The following is a 22,416-nucleotide window of genomic DNA, read 5'->3' on the forward strand; positions in this document are numbered from 1 at the left end:
TGCAATATGTATTGCTTGCAAAGTAAGGGCTTGTACCAAAGAAGAGCTAATGCTTTCTGTGGGGTGGAAAGTTTTTTTGGTGATTTCTCTTTGTTACTGAACTTTTATGCTTCGGATATCATTTCTGTATAATCTAAATTTCATTGCTAGAAGACATCTTAGTAGTTTTTTTGTTCAGTCCTTCATTTTACACATGAAGATGCTGAGGCACGGAAACAGGAAGATATCTACCCAAGGTCACTTGGTAAGTCAGTGGCAAGGACAAGGATGAACTCAGGTCTCCTCTGCATTCTAGTTCAAAATGACTTCCCTGTAGAAGGCCAAGAGAGTTTTGTACACTTCTATTTATAAAAGTACTTGAGGGATCCTCACAGAATCCCAGAACAACCCATTTTTGTTTATCTCACCTGGCTAGCATTAGGCTGTCTTACTCTATCATAAGTTAAGCTGCAACCAGATGTTCTCTGTATTTCTCAGGGTTAAAGGGAAGAAAAGGGCCACCTGTCACTCTTCCTCTAGGACAGGGACAAGCAACAATCTGCTAATCCCTAAGCTTTACAAAATCATAAAATCTAACCACAGGTCTGATATTTTTTTAACCAGGAAAATCTTTTTTTATCACCTCATTAAGTACAACATTTAAATAATGGGCTTGTATTTCTACAAGCAATTAATCTTTGTTCTCTTAATTACTCTACTGTAATTCTCTGGTGACTAACATTCCTGATGTACAGAAACAGATTCTTGCACTTGCCCAGAGGTTTGACACATGTGAGCCAGCTACAGAAGGTATAAAACACCCATATGAGCTATGTATGATAGCATCCCACAGCAGGGGGCTACTCTCAACTTGGATGCCCAAAGTAAATCTACTGGCCCAGAAGCTCCCATTTATCCAGAATGAGTAAGGATGGAAGTATTTTTTTTTTAAAGATTTTATTTATTTATTTGACAGAGAAAGAGACAGCCAGAGAGGGAACACAAGCAGCGGGGAGTGGGAGAGGGAGAAGCAGGCTTCCCGCGGAGCAGGGAGCCCGATGTGGGGCTCGATCCCAGTACCCTGGGATCATGACCTGAGCGGAAGGCAGACGCTTAACGACTGAGCCACCCAGGTGCCCCAAGGATGGAAGTATTCTACTCAAAGAAATTTTCAGAGCTCTAAAGGTATTTAGATCTATCTCATATTATAGGTAGAGAAACTGAGATCCAGAAAAAGAACTGACTTACCAATTGTCACAGTTTTATTTTAGTCATTTCTTTAAAAAAAAAAAAAAGATTATTTATTGATCTTGGGGGGGAGGGCAGAGGGAGGGAGAGAATCCTAAAGCAGACTCCCCAAGACCCCAGGATCATGACCTGAGCCAAAATCAAGAGTCAGACACTAAAATGACTGAGCCACCCAGGCACCCTTATTTTAGTCATTTCTACAGATAGTTCTTATATATTTCTAGCTTTCTTAAATAATATGTGGAATACTGACTTAAATATAACTGTTTCTTTATGGTTCAGGTCCATTATTATGAATATCAACTATGCTCCTATGCTATGATTCTGTAACATTCAAATGATAAGAAGACAAATGTGGGGGTAATTTGTTTCCGGGCTGGTTTATACTGTTTTTCCCTCCCCACCCCTTTTCTTCTTTCTTTACTAAAGGATTTCCAGAATCCAATTACTTGGCTTCCAAGGTTGCAGTATAATCCCAGGAAGGCACTGATCTTTAGAAAAGGGAGTGATGATGCCGAAACTGGAAGCTCTAGGGAACCCAAGCCCTGAGGCTGCTTACTTACTTAATAACAACAGGTAACCTTTTTTGAGCATTTATGATATACTATATATATGTTATATTTTAGGTTCTTCATTTAATTCTCATAATAACCCTAGGAGAGGGGTGCCATTGTCATCTCTGCTGAGCCACATATAAGTACTTTATCCAAGGTCACAAAGCCAATAAATGAAGGGTCCAGGATTCAAACTTGGGTAGTTCTCTTTTCAAAGCCCACACTCTGAAATCACTATTCTATTCTATCTCCTTAACTATTTGAAGTAGGATTTTGAAAGAAAGATTTCTGAGAGATTTTTATGTACAAGTGATAAAACTTGAGCCCTAGAAAAGGTAGTAACTTCCCCCCAAAGTCACACAGCTGTTTAGAGGAACAGCTAGACTAGGACCCAGTTCTTGGATTCTTTGTCCCAAGCTCTTACCACTTCATTATGCAAAAGTTCAGTGGGAAGAAAGTTGGGGGACATTTCTGCAAAGTGAGATAGCTCTTAGATGGGACTTAAGACCCTCAACCCCTGCCTTTCTTTGGCCCATTCTAGAGCCACAGGGCCTGAGCCACAAAAACTTCAATGTGGATTTCCTATTAGAACTGCATCTGGGATACTGCCGTGGATGTGATTGGCCATGAGTCACACACCATAGTCAACTGAAGAAAGCTGCCTCCTCTCCCTTAGGAAGGAAAGCAGATTTCTAATTTGAGTTTTACCTCATCACTCTCTTCCAGAATGAGGGACCTCACCCTTTCTTCTCTATAACCAGCAGGTTTCTGATAAATACTTTCTCCACAAATGTGGCAGACCCCTCACAGACAGTGAACAGCTGGTGAGAGGTCTGACCCAGCCTTTCCTCAGAGACCTCCCATTTAAAAGTCGGAGTATCTCAAGGGAAATGGGCTCTGGTTCCCCAGAGCCTTCAAGTTCAGAGAGAAGAGATCCAGTACTCCATTTCTGGACAGTTCTATAGCTGATACTGCAGACTGCTAATGAGAAGGCTCCTCCATCCTGGAGCCACCACAGTCTACAGCAGTGGGCTTGGGAATGGTTCTTGGCTCTCTGTGTCTCTTCCTGCTGCTTACCTGTGGCTGCTGGGTGGTTAAGGGTCTCTGAGGGGACAGGACAGGGGTCCTGGACAGCAGCTGGTTCATCTTGCTAATAACTAGCTCAGTGATGAGTTGTCTGTCCTCCACCTGGTGTTCACCAATCAGTGGCATACTGCAGTCCATGACCTAGTGGAGGATGTAGCCCAGGTTAGGAAAAGGTCTGGAAACATCAAAGGCTTGGTATAGACTTTCAGAATGAATAGGACTTAAGGCATCAGAAATAGGTTGGGGATGAAACTGGTGTTCTTATCTTGAGCTGGAAGCATGTTCCTTTGCAGAAATAGGAACTTAGTCCCCCCCTCCAGCAAACTTTTGCTTTGGATCTTTCCCCCCAGACGTCACCCAGGCCAGGGCTCAGTAAGACTGAAAGATTCATGGCTGAAGGTAGTGGGGAAAGGGGGAGAGCAAGGAGAGAGCCCAGCTCCAGGTCTTAGAGGTTTGCAGGCAGGGAAAGCAGGAATACATGAAGGTCATTCCCTTAACTCTCTAGTTAGGAGTAGGCAATTTTCATCTCTGAGACTTTTCACCCATGCAGTTTCTATCTCCACACATAGTCTGCCCATTAAACAACTAGATTTCTGCTTTTGCTCATGACCTGGGATGCCTTCCCTTTTCACCACCATTCTGATTCTTCCTATACCTCATAGTCCAGGTAAATGTTTTCCTCCTTTAGGAAGTGTCCACCTAACCAGGATCATAGACGCTGTAGTCCAACCCTCATTTACAGATGAGAAATCTACAGATGAGTCCCACTGAGAGAGGGGGATATGATTAGAACACTATGTGCCAAGTAGTTTATATGGAGTAGATTCTGAAGCCCACTTTGGGCTCCTGACTCTAATCCTTTCCAAATACCACCAACTCCTGGTAAGGAGCCTTTCCTGCTTCCAGGAAGATTGGCAGGAACATGTGTGAAGGATTCATACTGCTACTGACTTTCCCTTTAATATGGGGAAAGGAAGTAAGCAAAGTTGTGTTAGAGGACCAGGCTGAGTGAAGCAACTCCAAGGCTCAGAGAGATGCTAAGAAGAATCCCCTGCATCCAGGAGACCTGAACTCTAGCCTAGGTTGAGACACTGATTCACTCCATGGCCTTGAGCACATGTTCATGGCATCAGGCCGTAGTTTTCTCATCTGCAAAATAAGCAGATTGAACCAAATGATTCCCAAGTTCAGCTTTCTGAGACCAAAAATGGTAAATCACTAGTATTCCCAGAGGAATAGCATTAGGCTAGGACCCAAGGAACCCAAATCTGGCATCTCTTACCCATGGCATGGGTCAGCCTAGCTAATTGGAAACAATAGCTCCCCACTGGTGGAGGTATTTTGCTATGCACATCCATTGGTCGTGTTGTCTGGGAACCGTCCCCTGGCCCAAGAGACTCTAATCTAAATGTAGTTTGGGTTGCCCACATAGTTCTCAAGCTAAGAGCCTGGCCTCTAGCCTTGGGGGTTGTCTCTTACTGAGATACTCCTTGGGCCAGACTTACCTCAAAAATGTAGTCTTTCCCATCTTTGCCATGTACAGCTTTGACAGCACAGATGTCCAGGCCACCAAACATCTCAGAGCAGGTGTCCACCCACAGCTTGTACCTGGAAGGGATGGGAAGGTGTTCTGAGGCTGGAGTGTTAGCTCATATCAAGCCTGCTTGCTACTCATGATCTCCTTGGTGCCTCCACCTCCACCATCCCACCCCTGGCCTCCTCCCCCCCCTCTCCCCATCAAGCATATTGCCTTCTCTACAGTGCTCTCTCACTTGCTCTCCAGATTCCACCCATGTTTCCAGGCTCAAAGCAGGTCTCCCATACTCCATCTAGGTGGCCTTCCTTGGCTATTCCAGGGCAGAGAGTAACTGCTCCTTTCTTGGAGCTTCTATATCATGTCCAGTCTTTATCTTCATAATTTAGCATATAACCCAGTCCTGCCTGATCTTGTTACCTGGTTGCTTGGGCCTTTGTGTTCTGTCCTGATTAGAGGCTTCCTTTGGGCAGGGTTCATTTCTTACACCTCTTCAACTATGGAAGTTGGTCTGGGGAGTGGACTCCTACTCTTACTCACCTGTCTGACATGGCGATCTGCTCCAGCATTGCAGAGCCAGTGTTTGTCTTCCAGTTCCCTGAGATCGACGTCCTCCTGCAACAAGGTCCCACCAGGATAGGACAGGCAGTGAGCCACACCAGCAAGAGGGGGGCATGAAACTTTCTGGAATTTTAGCTAACTGCTGCTTTCCCCACCTGCTTCTTGCATAAGTAGCCCAGGCACCTGTCTGCTGAGCTGAGGACCTGGCTGCCCTGCCAACCCCCACCCTCAATGTCCTTCTCTCTATAGTCTGGCCCAGACTGCTGTGGCTCCATGGAGACTTCCCTGATCTTTTCAACCAGATGAGCACTTGCTCTCCTGAACCTCACTTACAGTCCTATATCTACTTTTTACATTAGTTATTTGAGCTAAACCTTAGGTCCACAAGTCTAAACCACTTGCAGCCTACCCACTTAGTATCTGGGCTGACTTGGCATATATAAACTGAATTCTATTGATCTTGGGAACACTCTCAGGATTCTTGTGAATATCTCCCCATGGCTTTCTTACTAGCTCATTTATTTGTTCATTCAACAGTTAATTTCTGAGAGCCTACAGTATTAACAATGTGACTCTGGACAAGTCAGTTAACTTTTTCAGGCTTAAGTTGCCTTGTCCATCAAATGCTGCTGATGGAATCAAGTCACCAACCTCTTCTCTGCTGTGCCCTCTGCACCCTCTCCATCCATGAGCAGGTGTTAGAGTCAACTAGTCTTAGACAAAATAGGAGGTGGATGACCTGGTTTCTGGTTCTGGATTTGCTCTTGACTGGCTGGGTGACCATGGGTGAATCACTTCACCTCTCTGAGCCTCTTATCCCTGCGCAAACACAGGGTTGTCATGAGGATCAATTGATACAGTTTTAAATGAATTGTAAAACACCAAAAATAGGCCTTCTTAATTATTAGTTTTCACTCAGACACAGTCAAGAGGAAGAGGATGGTCTAGTGGACAGAAAAGCTCTGTTCACACTACTGACAGAGCCATTCATGTGCTGTCCTTGTCACTTGCTACCATTTGGAGACTGGATGCATGTAGTAGTCTCCACTCAGCAGTTCCCAGGAATACCTTCCCCAGAGGTCTGATCTCAGACACTGAGCAACTTAGACATACAGCTAGTTTTCAGAGCCCTGAGGCAGACTAGTGAGTCAACTGATGTAATAACAACCCCTCACTCTTGTACAGTACTGACTGCTTGCCAAGATTCTTCCTCCACAAACCCCTCACCAGAGCCTCAGTGCAAATCCCTGTTGTGAGCAGGCTGACAACCTTGCCCCAACTTTACAGACAAGGAGATTAAGACTCAGAAAGGTTAAATGACTTGCCCAAAGTTGTGTATCCAGTCAAATTAGACATAAGATAAAAAAAGCCCAAGACTCTTCGTTCCCTCATTGTGCTGTACTTCCCCTATACCCCACTACCTAGTTCAGAAACAAACAACTAACAGATGAGTGACTTGCAAAATCTGAGTAGAGACACAAAGATAGATCATAATAAAAATAACACTGTCTTCCTAACACTGGTGGTTTATGCATGTGTCCCTGTGACTAGGTTGGGCTCTTCAAGGGAGGGGACAGAGAGTCACTCACTTCCAGGTCCCCAGCTCAGGGCCATGGTATATAATAGGGTCTTGGAAACTTTGAGTGAGTAATAATAATGTCCTTCACACTTTACACCTTTCTCTAACAATGAGATGCAGGGCATAGATCCATATAGGCCACTAGTGCATGGGGGAGCATCAGGGGCACCCAGAAGCCAGTCAGTAATAGCTCAACTACCTCTCAGGACTTATAGGTCACCTGACCTCCACAGAGGGATGCACATTATTACCTACTGAGAGTAGAGCAGGAATAACACCCTCTGTCTACCAAATATGGCTGTCTTTGGATCTCCAGAGTGAGAGCTAAGGGGTAGGGAAGACTCTCAAACCTTATCTTGGCTATTATCAGGTCAATTCCTTCTGAAAGCAAGGGGATAGCTAAAAGCTTCGGGAAGAGGAGCCAATAGGACCTGAATATTCCCCTAAATAACTATCCCTTGCAAATTAAAAAGAAAGTAAATGTTTTCTAAAGTTTCTTTGGTTGCCCACCCTTCATCAGTATTAGAGGATTCTCTTTTCTTATGCTTCTTTGAAATTGCTTGTAGAAATCCTAACCTTTAAAAATGAGAGGTCTCCTTTTAAGAATCAAGACACTCTTGCTCTACTGTCATAAACATTTTGTGTTTGTTTAGGGAATTTTATTTTTTATTTTATTATATTATTTTTATTTTTATTTTTATTTAGGGGATTTTAAAAGTAAAGGATAGGAAATCTGCTTTCCTAGGTGCCTACACATACTGATTTTTCTGCTCCTTTTAGCTGCTTTTTATAATGGTCTTTTAAATTATCTTGTCTTACATTGTGCACAATTTTAAAACAATCTTAAATTCCTTTTTGAAGCAGCGAGACTTTAAATAAAAAACTATAAACTTTTAAAAAGTAGTAATCTAGTAAAAAAAGTAAAAAAGATTCTGTGTTTTGGTTCTGTACAAGGGCTCTCCCCTGAATACTTATTGGGTGCTTACTCCATGCCTGCAGCTGCACAAGCTGGTGGAGCTGCAAAGATGATTTCACTGTTCCTGCCCAGGGAGCTCAGAGGAGGGTGACAGAAATTCCTGTTTGTGTAGCGGGCTAAACTAGAGGGGTGTACAGGGTTATGACAAGGGAGGGGGGCAGGGCTCCTAACTAATTCCAGGGGTGGGGAGTACAAACACTGAAGGGGGAGACAGAAGAACAATGGAAATGAATGGGCAAGGGAAAGGGAAGCTGCTCAGCCTCAAAGTCTGCTCAAGTGCCAAGCGGCCAAGACCAAATTCAGATATCAGAATGTTCTTGTTTATAAAAGAAATACTACCCTATAGGTTTTAAAAAGTGAGAGGCTCATATTTCCAAAGTTGGCATTGTAAGCTATTTGCATTCTTAGGTATATTATAGAAGACTGGGTCATCCTGAAATCTTTTCTTTCTCTAAAGTTGAATGGAGGAAACTTTTAACTTTCCATTCTGGCAGATGGACACAGTCATGTGGAGAAGTCACCTATTCTCATAACCACTAGGTTTTTAATGCTCTGGAGTGTTTTCAGGGCTATATATTTTCATTAGGAGTTTCTTAACCTTTTCTGAATTCTGGCAGCCTGGTGAAGCCTATGGATTCCTTTCAAGGTATAAAAATACATAAGATATGTACGTGTATAAAATAAAGTACATAAGATATCAAAGAAACCCAATTTTTGAAATAATTATCAAAATAGTTATCAAAATATTAAACAAATCTGTGATTTAGTAAAAAATACATTTCTTTGTAAATAACAAAAGTATTTACAGGTACAAATGCAGTGACAGGTCTAATAACTACCATGATTCTTGAGCAGTGATCAAAATAATTGGTATTTAGAGATATCGGTCATAACTGCAGTGTGAATCAAAAATCTCTGTGATTACCTTTAGTAACAAAGTCACATGTGTTGCTGAGACTACTGTAGCCTGTTGTCATGGTTTATGACTGAGGAGATGGCAAATTTCACTTAGAGGATAGTGAAAATAAATATTAATTTTATTTCTCATCTTAGTTCTCCTCTGACTTGAAAGGAACTCAGGCTGGGAGTCCCTGACTTGAATAGCACCCTCTTTCTGGCCCCTGCCGTTTGGGCCAGATGAGGTTAAACTGAAAGTTGGCTGCTACCTGGAGGCTCAGATTTTCCACTGGGCTGAGGAGAAAGTGACGAGTATCTGCTGGTACCCCAGCCCCACTTACATATAAGCCTTGTAGTTGTTGCCTATCTTCTGGACCCGGATGTCATACTTGGCGTCAATAAAAGGCTCTGCTGTGGCATATGTCTGGGTGAGGGCCACCACACTAGCAATGTCCTGGAAGTCGTAATGGTTTTCCACTTTGACCTAATGTTGGAGCAAGGCAGAGAGGGAGAAAAGGAGACATACAAATACATATACTGAGAGTCACAAGAGCTCTGAGCCTCTAAACCCATCGGGATGTTATCCATCCAGATGTAAACCTGGATGCCACATCTCCCTAGGACACCCTTTCTCTCTAGCTTCCCCTCCTAGAGCTCAGGAGCCACACTTGCTACAAAGGGCCCAAGGGCCCAAGCAAGTGGCCTGTGCTCTGCTTGTTGGAAGAAGTCTGTTTGGGTAACACTCATGACTGCAGAGGGGCCAAATCGTCTCCTTGGAAAGACTTCATGGGGAAAGGAGGCAGAACAGTTCATAACCAGGCTCTTTAAAAAGTGTCCTTCTTGGCCTCAACCCCAAAACACAGCAAACCCTTACCATGGCCTTACCTTGCCCATGCCTGAGTGAGCATGGCCAATCTTCACCACCACAGGGAATGTGGGCAGTGTCAGCTGAAAGCAGAGGAGAAATGAATGAACTGGTCAGAGTGTGCCTCACTCTCTGTGGAATCTTACAAATATTTTTCTTGGTAACACCCTTGGAAGGGTCCTTTAAAGAGCTAGCCCAACCTACTTGCTTTACCGATTAAAAAACTGAGGCCCATAGAGTGACAGTGACTTGCCTAAGGTCACAGCATACTAGTAGTAGAACTGTAAGAACCCTGCTCTGCCACTCAGTACTCTCTACATCTTTAAAATTCATTGCTTCAACTTTCTCTGCATTATACAAACCCTGGGCAGGACCAGTCCTTAGCCAGAGAAAAAGAAAAAGAAAGAAAGAAAAGAAAGAAAGAGAAAGAAAGAAAGAAGAAAGAAAGAAAGAAAAAGATAGAAAGAAAGAAAAGAGAGGGAGAGAGAGGGAGAGAGGGAGGGAGGGAGGAACGAAGGAATGAAGGAAGGAAGGAAAGAAGGAAGAACATCTTTGAAAGGGTGAATTTTGTTGTATGTAAATTGTATCTTAGTAAACCTGAATTTAAAAAGGAATGTATCTTTGGAATCTTAATGTCCCTTTTGTCATGTACCTTTTAGTACCCTCCCCTTCCCCTTCAAATGTCCAGCTTCTTATGCTGAAGCTGGCTTTTCTCCCTCCCTTTCACAATGTCATCAGAGCTCAACACCCCAAACTCACCATCAAACACAGCTTAGGATGCTAAGGCCTCTTTCTGCCCAGTTTGAGGTTTGGAAGAGAGCTAACTTAAGAATTCAACATGTTTATCTAATTTGAACGACATCCTTAAAAGTGTAAACTCTATCTTGAGGTAGCCATATTTTAACAGAGGGACAATAGAAACTTAAAAGGAGAACTACCCTCCAAAGGCAGGATTTCAAGTGGTTACAAAGTGGCGATGGAGGAAGTACTATGGTAGAGTGGAAGGAGCACTACACCATATGTCAGAAGACTTGCATTCTAGTCCTCTCTGCCATTAGCTTTCTGAAAGTCACTTTACCTCACTGAGCCTTTGTCTTCACATTTGCCAAATGAAGGGACTGGACTGGATGCCTTTCAAGGTCCGTCCAATAATAAATACATCAGGCTCTATCTTGGTTCGGGTGTTATATGAAGAATCAACTTGGTCACCAAATCTCATCTTTCTCAATCAGACTCAGCTCTTTCAATTTCCTTCTTTTCAAACATCACTACCACATCAAAATAAGAAGATATCTTTCGGAAAAATTAAAGTTAACTCTGATAAAAATTCAGATTCCCATGGGAGTACCTGACCTGAGGATTTCAGTATTCCTGGCTGAGGCCAGTTGAAGCTGGGGCAAAGAGCTTCAAAGGGCCTTGGAAACATGTAGTTCAAGCCTGGAGAAGAAAGTGAGCCCAGAGAGGCAAAGGTTGCAAAGCTACCTTGTGACAGAATCAGAACCCAGCCTTCTACCTTCTAGCCCAGCACTGTGTGGAAATATCCTATAATAATCTCATGGGTCCCTTTCTATTTGGAGACTTGGAGCACTATGCTCTGTCAAACAGAGCAGACAAGGCTCTGGTTGCAGTGACCCCATGTGCCTTGCTTCTTTGTTTTCTAAGCTGTGTCACCTTCCATGAGAAGACATAGTCTCTCCAGTGAATAATGACATGAGATAGGAACCAGTGTAGCCTAGGATCTGGAGAGGGCTTTGAAGTCCCAGGTTTGCCCTAAGTGATGGGGTATCCTGTGCTCTGAGCCCCCACCAAGAGCGCTGTCCTCAGCCATCTGCAGAGTCTGAGGCTCTGGATATGGGAAAGGGTTTCTAAAGCACAGACTGCTTTCTCTGACATCTCTCCCCACCCCCCAGCCGACAGCGCCAAGACACACACACACACCCCAACTTTCTCTGTCCTATTCCATTACTGTTTGCTGTTGCTTTGGAGCCTCATAAATAGGGCATTGAAAACACTTCCTGCAGCTGAAAGAAGCCCTGAGTAGCTTGTCTCATTCCCAGTGTGCAGCTCAGCAAGGGGTCCGTCCTCTCTGTCACTGTCTCTTTTGCCTGTTGTAATTCCGTCTGCCTCTCTCTGACTCTGCCTGTCTCACTTTCTGTTTGTGCCTCTCCTCACTCTGGTTCCTTCAGTGTGAATCACAGCCCATCCTCTTTCTGCCCTCATGCATTTGTCTTTGTTGTGCTTTCTGTCTTTCTGCCTTGACACCATCCTCTTTCCCCAGGCTTTCCATCTACTTCTGTAAGGCTTAATTGCTTGGGCAGGGAAACAGAGGCTAGCGGCCTCTCTCCTGGCTTCCCTCTTCCTTTTACTGAGCCTGCCAGTCAGGAGGGCTGCGGGTCCTGCAGCCGTGGGTGGCCTACAGCCAAAGGAGGGAGGAGCCCATCCGGGCGGGATTGGCCCTAAGTCCACCTCAAAAAGCCTGGGGCGAGGGGCGCAACGCGTTCTGGATGAGCCCTGGAGGGCCGGTTTGGTCAGAGAGTCCCCGCAGGCTCAGTCGGGGCTTTGCAGTGTCATGCCCCGGAGCCCCCGGACGGCGCCGAGCTGGGCGCTGTTGCTGCGGCTGCTGGCACTGCTGCGGCCGCCGGGGATGGCTGAGGCGTGCAGCTGCGCCCCTGCGCACCCCCAGCAGCACGTCTGCCACTCGGCGCTTGGTGAGTCCGGAGGCCCGACAGGTCCACAGCAGGGGGTGGTTGTGTGGGTTCGGTATGGGGCCGAGCTGTAGACCTGGAGTCTGGAGGGAAAGGGAGGAGATCAAATACTGCACCAGTTGCCTCCCACTGGGGCAGATGGGTCGGGCAGGGCCGGCGCCATAGCAACCTTGCAAGCACAGAGCCTGGTGGACTTGCAAGGAAATGACACACCGTGTAAGGGACCCCCATAGCGACCCCCTCTCCCCTGCCTACTGCAATTATGGACTTGAATGACAAGTCACGGGAGCTATCCAGTGATTATGCTGAACTACTGGATGCAGGGAGGGGGAGCCAGGGGCCAGGGGACTGGGCTTTCATTATAAACATCCCACTGTGTCCAAGCCTATAACTGATGTTTACTCCATGCACCGCCCCCACACAACACACTTTTTGCCCTTTCTCTTTCCTCTGCCTGAAATGCCCTTCCCCCATACCCTTAAATTCCTGGCAGACTCTTATTCATCCTTCAACGTCTTACTCAGGTATCTCTTCTTCTATGAAGACTTCCTGACTTCTTGGTGCTACCACAGTATCTCTAACAAAAATTTTTGTACTCCCGGTATGCTGTGCTGTTATTCTTTGTAAGTGTATTCTCTACTGGACCAAGAGTTCTGTAGGATGGGGGACCCTGTCTTAATCATGCTTGTGGACCTAGTACCTAGTGTTGGGCCAGGCACATAGAAAGAACTTTATAACCAGTTTTTGATTAATGCCCAAATGGCAAGAGACAAACTACTCTGTACAGGGTCAGAACATATTTATTAATTCAATAAACATTTACCAATATCAGCTCTGGGTAGGCTCTCTTGAAGCCTCAGCTATATAGGTAGAGGACCGCAAACTTCAAGGGGCTCCTCTTCCCTCCTCTACCCTGATGTCCACCTTCAGCCCACTGCAGTCTGGGCTATGGAGAATTAGACTCTCAAAACCAGCAGGTAAAGTATAGAGAGATTATAGGACCCAGTTGGCCTGAGGAGTTTGGAACTTCTAACAATTGCAGAGGAGGAGTTTCCAGGACCCCACTTTTACACACATGGCCCTCCCACCACAATCCAACAAGACCTAAATCCAGAATTCCCCTATAAAATTCTCCAGGGGCCCACGTCATCCAGATCCCAGATGGACTGCTTCCACAGGTTGTTAAAGGTCCCCTCTTTTCTCTTCTTATGCAGCCATTCGGGCCAAAATCTCCAGTGAGAAGGTAGTTCCTGCCAGTGCAGACCCTGCTGACACTCAAAAAATGATCCGGTATGAAATCAAACAGATAAAGGTACATGGGGATAGGACAGGGCATTAACCCCTTGGGCTGTTGGGAGGAGTGGGGTCTGTGTACTGGGAGCGGGGCTGGTAGGCAGGTGACCCGGCTCATTGATCCTGGGGTATTTATGCTGAAGTGGAAGTGGATGACATGTTGGGAGCAGGGCCCACAGGCCCTCAGTGTCCATCCAGTCCTACAACTGCCTGTGTGTGGGGCTACTAGAAGTATTCTCACTGGAATAAACCAAGGTTTAGATTTTTTTAAAGAGAGAAATGACCCAGTTGGGCCATCTGTGTGTACCAAATCCTGAACTAGACTTTTGCTTAATTTTTTTTAGATTGAGAAATGAGTTTTTCCTGTTAAGATATAAAGTATACTCACTGACCCAACACTGCTTTTTTTGTAATTGCCTTTCAGATGTTTAAAGGGTTTGAGAAAGTCAAGGATGTTCAGTATATCTATACACCTTTTGATTCCTCCCTCTGTGGTGTGAAACTAGAAGCTAACAGCCAGAAGCAATATCTCTTGACTGGTAAGTTAAAGACCAACAAGCGACCCTAACAGTCTCTGTCCTAAGGAAGGCAGTCAAGAAGGAGCCAGGGCTGTCCTTGGGCAGCAAACTGAGCTAGGTGGCATTTTCTCAGGCAGAAAACAGAGCTGTGTTACTAAGAGCCAGCCTCTGAGTTGGGAGGAGCCGTGGTAACCTTCCTTTCAGTGCAAGAGTCTTCATTACAGTGATCTTGGCCACTGCTTCACTACTTTAAGGACAGGCTGCTCTCCCAGCCTAGGGCAGCTGGTTCCATTTTTAAACAGTTTTAATTGATATAAGTTTGATATCTTGAGCCAAAAATCTGCCTCTCTGAAACTGCCCTTTGTGGGTTCAGTTCTGTCCTCTGCCCATGATGATCCTTCAGAGGCTCCAGGACCATAAATACATACACTCTAGCTCCAGGCCTGATGGCCATGGTTCCCAGACCCTTTCCTATCCTGGCCACCTTCTCAAATGGGATATAGCTTGTCCCTGCCCCTCCCCTAGCACAGGCCCCTAAACTGGACACTGCATTACAGGTGATGTCTTGGTTTCACAGAGTAAATGAGGATTGTGCATGTGCAACCTTACCCCCCAGCACACGTATTATAGTTACTACAGTCTACAATGGCATTAACTTTAGATAGCTACATTGGGTCATGATCTTGGCTCATAGTGAGCCTCTGTGGCTAAATCACATCACAGGTCATATTCTGGGGGTGCAGTAAAGCACAAGCCCTAACAGGAGCCTTCAGTCTAACAAGTCTCTATGAACTTGGGCCCAGGCAGTTCTCCATACTCAATTGGTTGGGACAGGACAGTTAAGAAACCACACAAGATTATGACTCTGTAAGTGAATGAATGCAATACTAAATTATTTAGTTCAGGGAAAAGAAGTATTTGTGTGATTGTAAACAATTAGGGAAGTTTCACTGTGTAAGTGGGAACTACACTGCCCCTAAAGGAAGAAAAATATTTGGAAAGAAGGCAAGGAAAAGAAGGTGGGGAGAATAGGAGGAATTTCTACTATCTGTCCATCCATTCAGCAATAATGACCACCCACTTGCTGCCAGGCATTGGGCAGGAGGGTGGAGACTCAGTGACAAGCCACAGTCCTCAAAGAGCTCACAGTCCAAGCTTGGCTCTTGAGAAGTCATAGCCATTAGAAGCCATACTGGTAGGGGCTCCCCAGATCTAAGGATGTGGAATTGTGTTGATCTGGGAGCCTCTGGATAGGAGAGACAGAGGCAGGGCACACCACTGAGCCCTCCAGGTCCCAGGATTAGCACGCAAGGCTACCTCATTCCCTCTATGTACCTAGCCCTCTGCCAGGCACTGTGGTGCATTGGGGGAGGAGGAGACGTGTTCTCTGCCCTCAAAAATGTCAAGTCTAACTGAGGGTGGGGATAAACAACAAAATACAAGTCTACTGAGAAGTCATCAGTGGTGCCCAGGCTCTTCAGGAGAAGGCACAAGGTCTTTTGTCTAATGTTGAAAGCCCTTGTGACCAGAACACTGCTGACCTCTCCAGCTTTGTCTCCGGCCATGTGTGAGTGACAGCTCCCAGCTCCTCATTTCCCCCAGAGCTAAACTAAACTACTTGCAGTTGCAGAAGGTGTTCTGCTGCGCTGTGCCCCTCCACCTGGCACAGGGTAGTCTCAATGTCCAGAAGTCCTTTCCCTCATTTGTCTGGCAGGGGAACTCCTACCCACCCCTTCAAGGCCCAATACAAGCATCATCTCCTCTGAGACACCTTCCTTGCCGCCCACCCCTTCCACAGATGGAGATAATTGTGCTTTGTTCATTGTTATACTGCATCTTGTATATAATCACACAACAGTATAATTTTTGCCTACTTATCTATCTGCCCTCCTGGTTATTAAGCTCCTTGGGGAAGAGATTCTGTCATATTTATTTCTGTATTTCTGGTACCAAGTCATAGTAAGTAGTTGTTCAGTGAGTAATTGAGTGACTGAGGTTCTAAGAGAGGTGTGGGCTAGGGTGGTCAGAGATGGTTTTGAGGACACTGTGGTACTGAAAAGGGTCTTTGGAAGCTAGAAAGAGTCTGATAAGTAAAGAGGGGGAACTTTCCTATGGGGAAGGGGAGAGACTCACCAAGACAGGTATCAACGGGGCAGGAGACGAGGCTGTGTAGATATTGGGAAGGGTTAGAAAGAGGAAGGGACCTATTTATGGAACCTTCTGTGGGCCCAAGCTGTGCTGGGAACTTTACAGACATTCTCTCATTTAATCCTGACAACTTACTACTTTCATCTTTGAGCAGAGAAGTTATGTGACTTTCTTAAGGTCATACGGCTGTAAATGAGAGAAAAGAAGGGGGTTGTACCAACAGTCTGCCTTTAAAGCCCATGTTTTTCTCTCTACACCACACTAAAGGAAAAGGTCTTCATCCCACAACTCTCTCTCATACAAACATAATCTGTTAATATATTTGATATAAAAATTATAGAGGCTTTTCTGGTTCTTTCATTGAGTCCCATGTCACCACTGCCACCAAGAAGTCATTGAAGAAACTGCAATTCTGGGCTCTTTGAGGACCTGGGCTCTTGGAGTTCCATGAACATATTCCTCATGCTAGGTCTTCCTCCATTCCCCTTGAAGGTCAGATCCTCAGTGATGGAAAAGTCTTCATCCATCTGTGCAACTACATCGAACCTTGGGAGAACCTGTCCTTTTTGCAGAGAGAAAGTCTGAATCACCACTACCATCTGAACTGTGGCTGCCAAGTAAGGGAATATCCATTTGCAAGGTCTTTTGGGGGTGGGGGAAGGGTCTTGAGCCTTGTAGCCTTACTCTTCATGTATTCCTTCCTTTGTGCATACATTAATTCACTTATTGTACTATATTTGAAATCTGCCATGGATCAGGCACTGTATGAAGTTGGGGATGGGAAAGCAAGATGGTCCATAGTCCATGATCCCAAGATGGTCTATGTAAGTCCATACTTACATTTTGGCTGGGAAGGTGGCCATCATTTAAAGAATAAGATAATATAGCTACCATTTAAAGAGAGTCTACTTTTTGCCAGACCCTGTAATGGTGTATTTATTTAAAATATTTAATTTAGTCTCTATAACAAATTTATGAAGAGTTAAGATTTCCATTTTAAGGTGAAGAAATTCATGCTGTAGGAAGTGAAGTGATTTGCTCAAGGTCAGTGGTGGACTAAGGACCTCAGGCCTGTCTGACTCCAGAGATACATTTGAGAGGCAATACTATATGATAGGAGATAGGGGAAAGGGAACTCAGGAGGAAGTTTGGGGACTAGGAAAGGCTTCAGGAGTCAGGGGCATTTGTGCTGGGTTGTAAGGATATGTAGGAGTCTGAAAGGCAATAATGGAAAAAGGACACCCTACTCACGTTGATGTTGTGTGGCTATGACTCTAGATTACCACCTGCTATACGGTTCCCTGTACCATCTCAACCCCCAACGAGTGCCTCTGGACAGACTGGCTGTTGGAACGGAAGCTCTATGGGTACCAGGCCCAGCATTATGTCTGCATGAAGCATGTTGATGGCACCTGCAGCTGGTACCAGGGCCGCCTGCCCCTCAGGAAGGAATTTGTTGACATCATCCAGCCCTAGTAGGGGCCAGTGGCCATCACATTCTTTCAAGCATCATGAAGCCCAAGCCAGTTCTCCTTCCCTGTGGAGCTCTGGCTGTCACCACCCGCCTCATCACTGCCAGCCAATGGAAAGTACCAAGTGGATGGTCTGGCTAGTGTTAGGATAGGGATGGGGCATGTTATAGCTTGTGTCCAAATGCCAGCTCAACACCTGTCAAGGGCCAGGGAAAGTAACATGACTTTTCTAGCCAGCCTTCAGCCCATCTCCCCTGCCTCCCAAACCCTTTTAGTCTAGCTGAAACCTGTTACTGAACGTTTTGATTTTGGCTTAGTCTGTTTTCTAAAGCCAGAACTATTCCTTTTTCTCCCCAGGAGAGTGTGTTTTCTCTTACCTTAACTGATCTGATAGGGGAGAAATGGTGATTATTGCACATATGAGATACTATAGCCTTGTGATGTACCATACCAGAAGGTGGGTTCACAGAATCAGAAACAAGCTGATTTGGAGGAATGAAAAGAACAACCCACTATGGCTGTATGCCCTTTACTCATGTCCCAACTCATCCTAATCCTCTCATATACTTTCATCTGTTTGGGTAGACACTTGGGGAATGCAGAGTCACTCAATGTGAGACCTGCAATGACTTAGCCTCCCTCCACATTCTATAATCTCCCGTATACCATTCCTGGCAGAGGTTCTGGCCCAGTTAACATACCTCTTTGGACAAGAATAGACTTAGGTATTGTCTCTCCAGGTTAACTATCCTTAATGCCCTCAACTGATGCCCATAAAGCTTCTCCTCTGTTTCTTTTAGAAAGTCATTCTCTACTAGATTACTGTCTTTATTCCTAATTCAGAATTTTGTTTTAAGCCAAAAAAGCCTCTCTCTTGTAGAGATGAAATTCCCCTTTAGCTTTTGACACCTCAGAGAGAGGACAATTGGGGGCAAAAGATGGTAGATGGGGAACATGTTTTGCAACTGTTACAACTGTTTTCAGTGGTTAGCCCTGCTAGACTTTATGGCAGGAAAAAAGCCAACTTTGTTCCCTGTCTGCCCTAAAGTTCAGTCCCCTCATCACCGTGTGTTAGACTCCCTGAGAACTCCAAGCACAGACCCCTTAGTGTTCCTTAGATTCTGCAAGGCTTCCTGGCTTGCCCTGAAAGGGAAGGCCCTTATGTTCATCTCAAGGATTTATAAGGATGAGGGCTTAAAGTTCCAGAGCCTCTCCCTGGCAAAGATGAAGGAGGTAGTTCTTTTCAAGTCCCAAGGTTACTATTCATCTTTTTTGTGTGGTTTGCTAATAAGCAGGGCCATGCCTTATATGCCAAATGAAAGTTCTTGATTCACAGAAATGGTTCAAATGGAGATCCCTTTTGGAGTAGGGAGTGGGAGGGGGAACAAACATGATCTCTGTCCCACAGTACAACACTGGAATGCTATGGCAGAGAGTCTCCATTGGTGGATTAAGCAGGATCACCAACTGACCAAGCAGGCCTGGGGCAGAGGATGTAGGGTCAGAGAGGAAGAAGGGAATTGAGCTAGAGGTTGTCATAAAGGAAAAACATTAGCTGTAGCCTCTGCACCAACCAACCATGCCATCTCTCTGCTCCTTCTGACATCCTAGCATGGCCTCAGAGAAGGCATAGTGTTAACCCAGTCTTACCGCAATCTTGAGGAAACCAAAGGAATGGAAGGGGCTGGTGAATAATTATAGGAACAACACCTTAGTCTGAGGAGTGCTTCACACTCTTCCAGAAGGCTATTACTTAATCTCACTTACATTTTATAAGTACCATATTAGATATCCTGGTCAGGAATAATTATGCCCATTTAAATTTCCTGTTGAAAAACTCACTCACCGGGCATCTAACTAGTCCAGTGACATGTGGCAGGGCCAGGGCTAGAACCCAAAACAGTAGGATCTTCTGACTGTTGATCCATAGATTTGTTACTTTCTCAACTTGATAAAATGCCCTTGTTTCTGCTCTTCCCTATTTGGTCAGCAGACTTTGTAGACAAGGGGTTATCAATTAAAATTCAGCTGCTCTAGCCCCACAAAGCAGGTCCACAGTTCAATCCCAACAGAGTCTCTGGGGTTGAAATGCTGAGGCCCTCTTTAGGGCTCCATAATCACCATGTGGCTCAGAATGTAAACAGCAGAGGAACTAAAGTCCCCACTCGATCACCTACCATCTCTTTATGGTTGGGGTAGTATGTCTGCTCAATGAGTGGGAACTTTTCTCCTCCCAATGTCTTGTAGATGGCCACCAGCTGGGCAAACTGCAAAAGAGAAGTGAATGTTTCAGCTTATCTAGACACTGCAACAGACAGACAAACATCAGTCTATCAAACAAACATTTATTGAGCATTTGCTCTGTTGGGGACTTTGTACAAAACACCAAGGATATAAAAGAGGTGTACAATTCTTATTTTTAAAGAACGCATGTGTTAGTTGGGGAAGGGAGAGAGAATGCACTAACATTCATTCAGTACCTATACAATTTTAATGATATTTCATTCATTCCTCATATCAAATTGATAAACTAGGTATTTTATCATCTTTATTTTACACATGAGGCTCAGAGACAGTAGAAAAGGTGCCTGAAGTCACAGACCTGCAAAGAGGTGAAGCTGGGATTGAAATTTGGATCTCTAACCTTAAACACTTGCATCTCTAGAGATGACAATTGATAAAGCTAGATAGGTAACATGGGGACAAGTCTTGAAAGTTCAAATGCTAAGAACGGAATGGTAACTGTTTTCTGCAGGCAGTATGGAGTCATAAGAATTTGAGCAGGGGTCATGAATAAAGCTGTTCTTTAGGAAGATTTTGATGCTCATGGTATGCAGGATAGACAGACCTAGTCTCTCTAGGACTTACTACTCATCTAAGAACTGAAATCACTAGATCCTTCACCTAGGAGAATCCAGAACAACTCTATGAAGAAGAGGTAAGAGGTGAGGTACACATACTTACAGTGTGAGGGTTGAAAAGTGTTTGGCAAACATCTAGCACCCCCTGGACTCCCCTGCCCCCACATTTTATAAGTGAAGAAACTGAAGCCCAGAGGGATCACTTGCCCAAGGTCGTATCATAGTTGAGCTGGATTCATAGCCAGGCCCCTTTATTTCCAATCTATAACTCTTCCTGCTCCTTCACATAGCTGCCTTTCAGACTCTGCAGAGACCATGCTCTTCCCGTAGGAAACACACAGGACTTTTCTGCTCAATCCATTCAAACACACACCTACCCACACACCTATCTCCAGTGCACTGGCAACAGGGGTAATCCAGCATCTTCCCTCTAGTGCTACTTAGGTTAGTTTACACTCTAAATCACTGATATCTGGAACTGCTAGAAGGAAAAGTTGCCAGGTCAATTGCCTTCTATTTATCAGAGAAAGGAAAGCTAACATTTTTCAAAAGTTCAGGTCCTATCCTCTATAAGAGATGTTGGTAGATGAGACAATGGGACAGGGAGGTATGCGGGGAGGAGTAGAAACTTAGAACTGGGCTGTTGGAAGACTGGGTTAGAGTCTTCTGGTTCTTGTTCTGCCTTTAACTCGCTAGGTGTCCTTGAGCAAATGATTTCTCCACTCCAGGCCTCATTTTCTTCATATATAAAATGAAAGGAGTGAATTTGATCAGTTCCTCAAAATTTTTACCATAAAGGAACATCATTTTATTATATTTCCTCCCAAACTCCATTATCAAACTCTAGTTTAAGTGATCATATATTGTGATCCTTTTGTTGGCAAGGATAGAATTTTATTATTTTTGAAATGCTGGAAAATGTTGGAATTTCTGGGTCACTCCCCTTTGTGACACAGCTGGTGACTGTAGATCTTGAAGGCCTCCTCCAGAACTGAAAGTATGATTCAGGGACTCTCAAGCCCTCAAGGTTTTGTTATTGAAAGAGACTTTTAGAGAGTCTCTAGACCAGACATCTCATTTTACACATGAGGATACTGAGGCTGGAGAAGCAAAGGAAAGCATAGGTTCCCAGATCATGCCTGGAATTGGGAACTGCACTAGGACAGCAGCCAGGTAGGTCTCCCTGCCCATTGCATGCTCCACTGTACCCTGCTATCCTCGCTATTTGGTTTTTCAACTTGCTTTGACTGTCAAGACCAACCCCTCAGACTTTTCTTGCCCTCTCTGATTCTCTCCATCACTCCATCTGACCTTTAAGTCCTGCCTGCCCACCTTGGCTGGCCTGGGTTCCTGTTCTGCCCCTGGATACCTGCCTGAGCTCCCAAGATTCTCCAGCATCGCCGGCGAGCTCATGCCAGCTCTGCCTAACAACCTCTGTCCTGCTGCAGCCCACGCCCTGGCATGGCACCAAGGCATGTGGGGCCTTATCTTTCCAGCATGTGGGAGAGTTACACAGACACCACAGCGATGCCAGGAAGGCCCACGGCAAAATCCCAGAGTCCTGGGACAACAAGACTAAAATGGCAGCCAGTTCCCAGGCACTAGTTAGGTCCCTGGGAGCTCACCCTACCCTCCTCCACTTTATCTCCAGCAGTCCCTATCTGCTCAAGGTACTTAGCTTGGCATCTAACCCCTGCCTCCTTGGAAACTTAGCACAAGCACACAGTTACCAATTAAACAAATGTAATATCTGATAAGGGTTATTTCCTCTATGCATAGACAAAAGAATGGATTTAGGAGCTAGGGGTGGTGTTGGCAATGAATAGGAAGATAATGTTCATTATCACCACTTCTTCAGTGAATCGGGAAAGACTTCTTGGAAGAAATGAGATTTCAGGATCAGTCTGAGTTTAATATGTTATCCTTAGCCCTCCTGGAAATAAATGCTTTAATTCAACTCTTGTGCCTTTGTCTCTTAAAAACCCAGATGGAGTGCTAGGATTTTTAGATAAATTTGCAGCAATATGGGATGGTGGCATTCTTGCTTTCTCTGGAATGCTACCTTCACTGATAGGGCTACTTCTGCTTCCAAAATCCCAGGACACAGCCTGCCCTGACCAATTTATGATAGCAGATGTGC

The 22,416-nt window shown here is 44.9% G+C and overlaps 2 protein-coding genes across 2 annotated transcripts in view; one reads left to right on the plus strand and one right to left on the minus strand.

The window, feature by feature from the left end:
• SYN2 (synapsin II) overlaps positions 1–22,416 on the minus strand; it is a 192,614-nt gene that overhangs the window by 19,487 nt on the left and 150,711 nt on the right. Inside the window, exons 5-10 of the mRNA XM_078074963.1 lie at positions 19,593–19,682; positions 9,300–9,362; positions 8,756–8,898; positions 4,942–5,016; positions 4,373–4,475; positions 2,859–3,008 (exon numbers count right to left, since the gene is read on the minus strand). Coding sequence (XP_077931089.1) covers positions 2,859–3,008; positions 4,373–4,475; positions 4,942–5,016; positions 8,756–8,898; positions 9,300–9,362; positions 19,593–19,682 — 624 coding nt within the window. The remainder of the gene's footprint in view (positions 1–2,858; positions 3,009–4,372; positions 4,476–4,941; positions 5,017–8,755; positions 8,899–9,299; positions 9,363–19,592; positions 19,683–22,416) is intronic.
• TIMP4 (TIMP metallopeptidase inhibitor 4) lies at positions 11,329–22,233 on the plus strand. Its single transcript, XM_036073561.2, has 5 exons — positions 11,329–11,987; positions 13,199–13,296; positions 13,702–13,816; positions 16,436–16,560; positions 17,222–22,233. The coding sequence occupies exons 1-5, from the start codon at positions 11,849–11,851 to the stop codon at positions 17,417–17,419; spliced, it is 675 nt and encodes a 224-aa protein (XP_035929454.1). The 5' UTR covers positions 11,329–11,848; the 3' UTR covers positions 17,420–22,233.

This window comes from Halichoerus grypus, chromosome 1, assembly GCF_964656455.1.
Source record: "Halichoerus grypus chromosome 1, mHalGry1.hap1.1, whole genome shotgun sequence".
Taxonomy (NCBI): domain Eukaryota; kingdom Metazoa; phylum Chordata; class Mammalia; order Carnivora; family Phocidae; genus Halichoerus; species Halichoerus grypus.

Bases quoted from the DNA above. Each gene is read 5' to 3' on its own strand.
- TIMP4 (XM_036073561.2), top strand. From the start codon at position 11,849: ATGCCCCGGAGCCCCCGGACGGCGCCGAGCTGGGCGCTGTTGCTGCGG. The intron at 11,988-13,198 runs GTGAGTCCGGAG...CTTCTTATGCAG, and splicing joins CGTCTGCCACTCGGCGCTTG to CCATTCGGGCCAAAATCTCC. The intron at 16,561-17,221 runs GTAAGGGAATAT...CTATGACTCTAG, and splicing joins ATCTGAACTGTGGCTGCCAA to ATTACCACCTGCTATACGGT.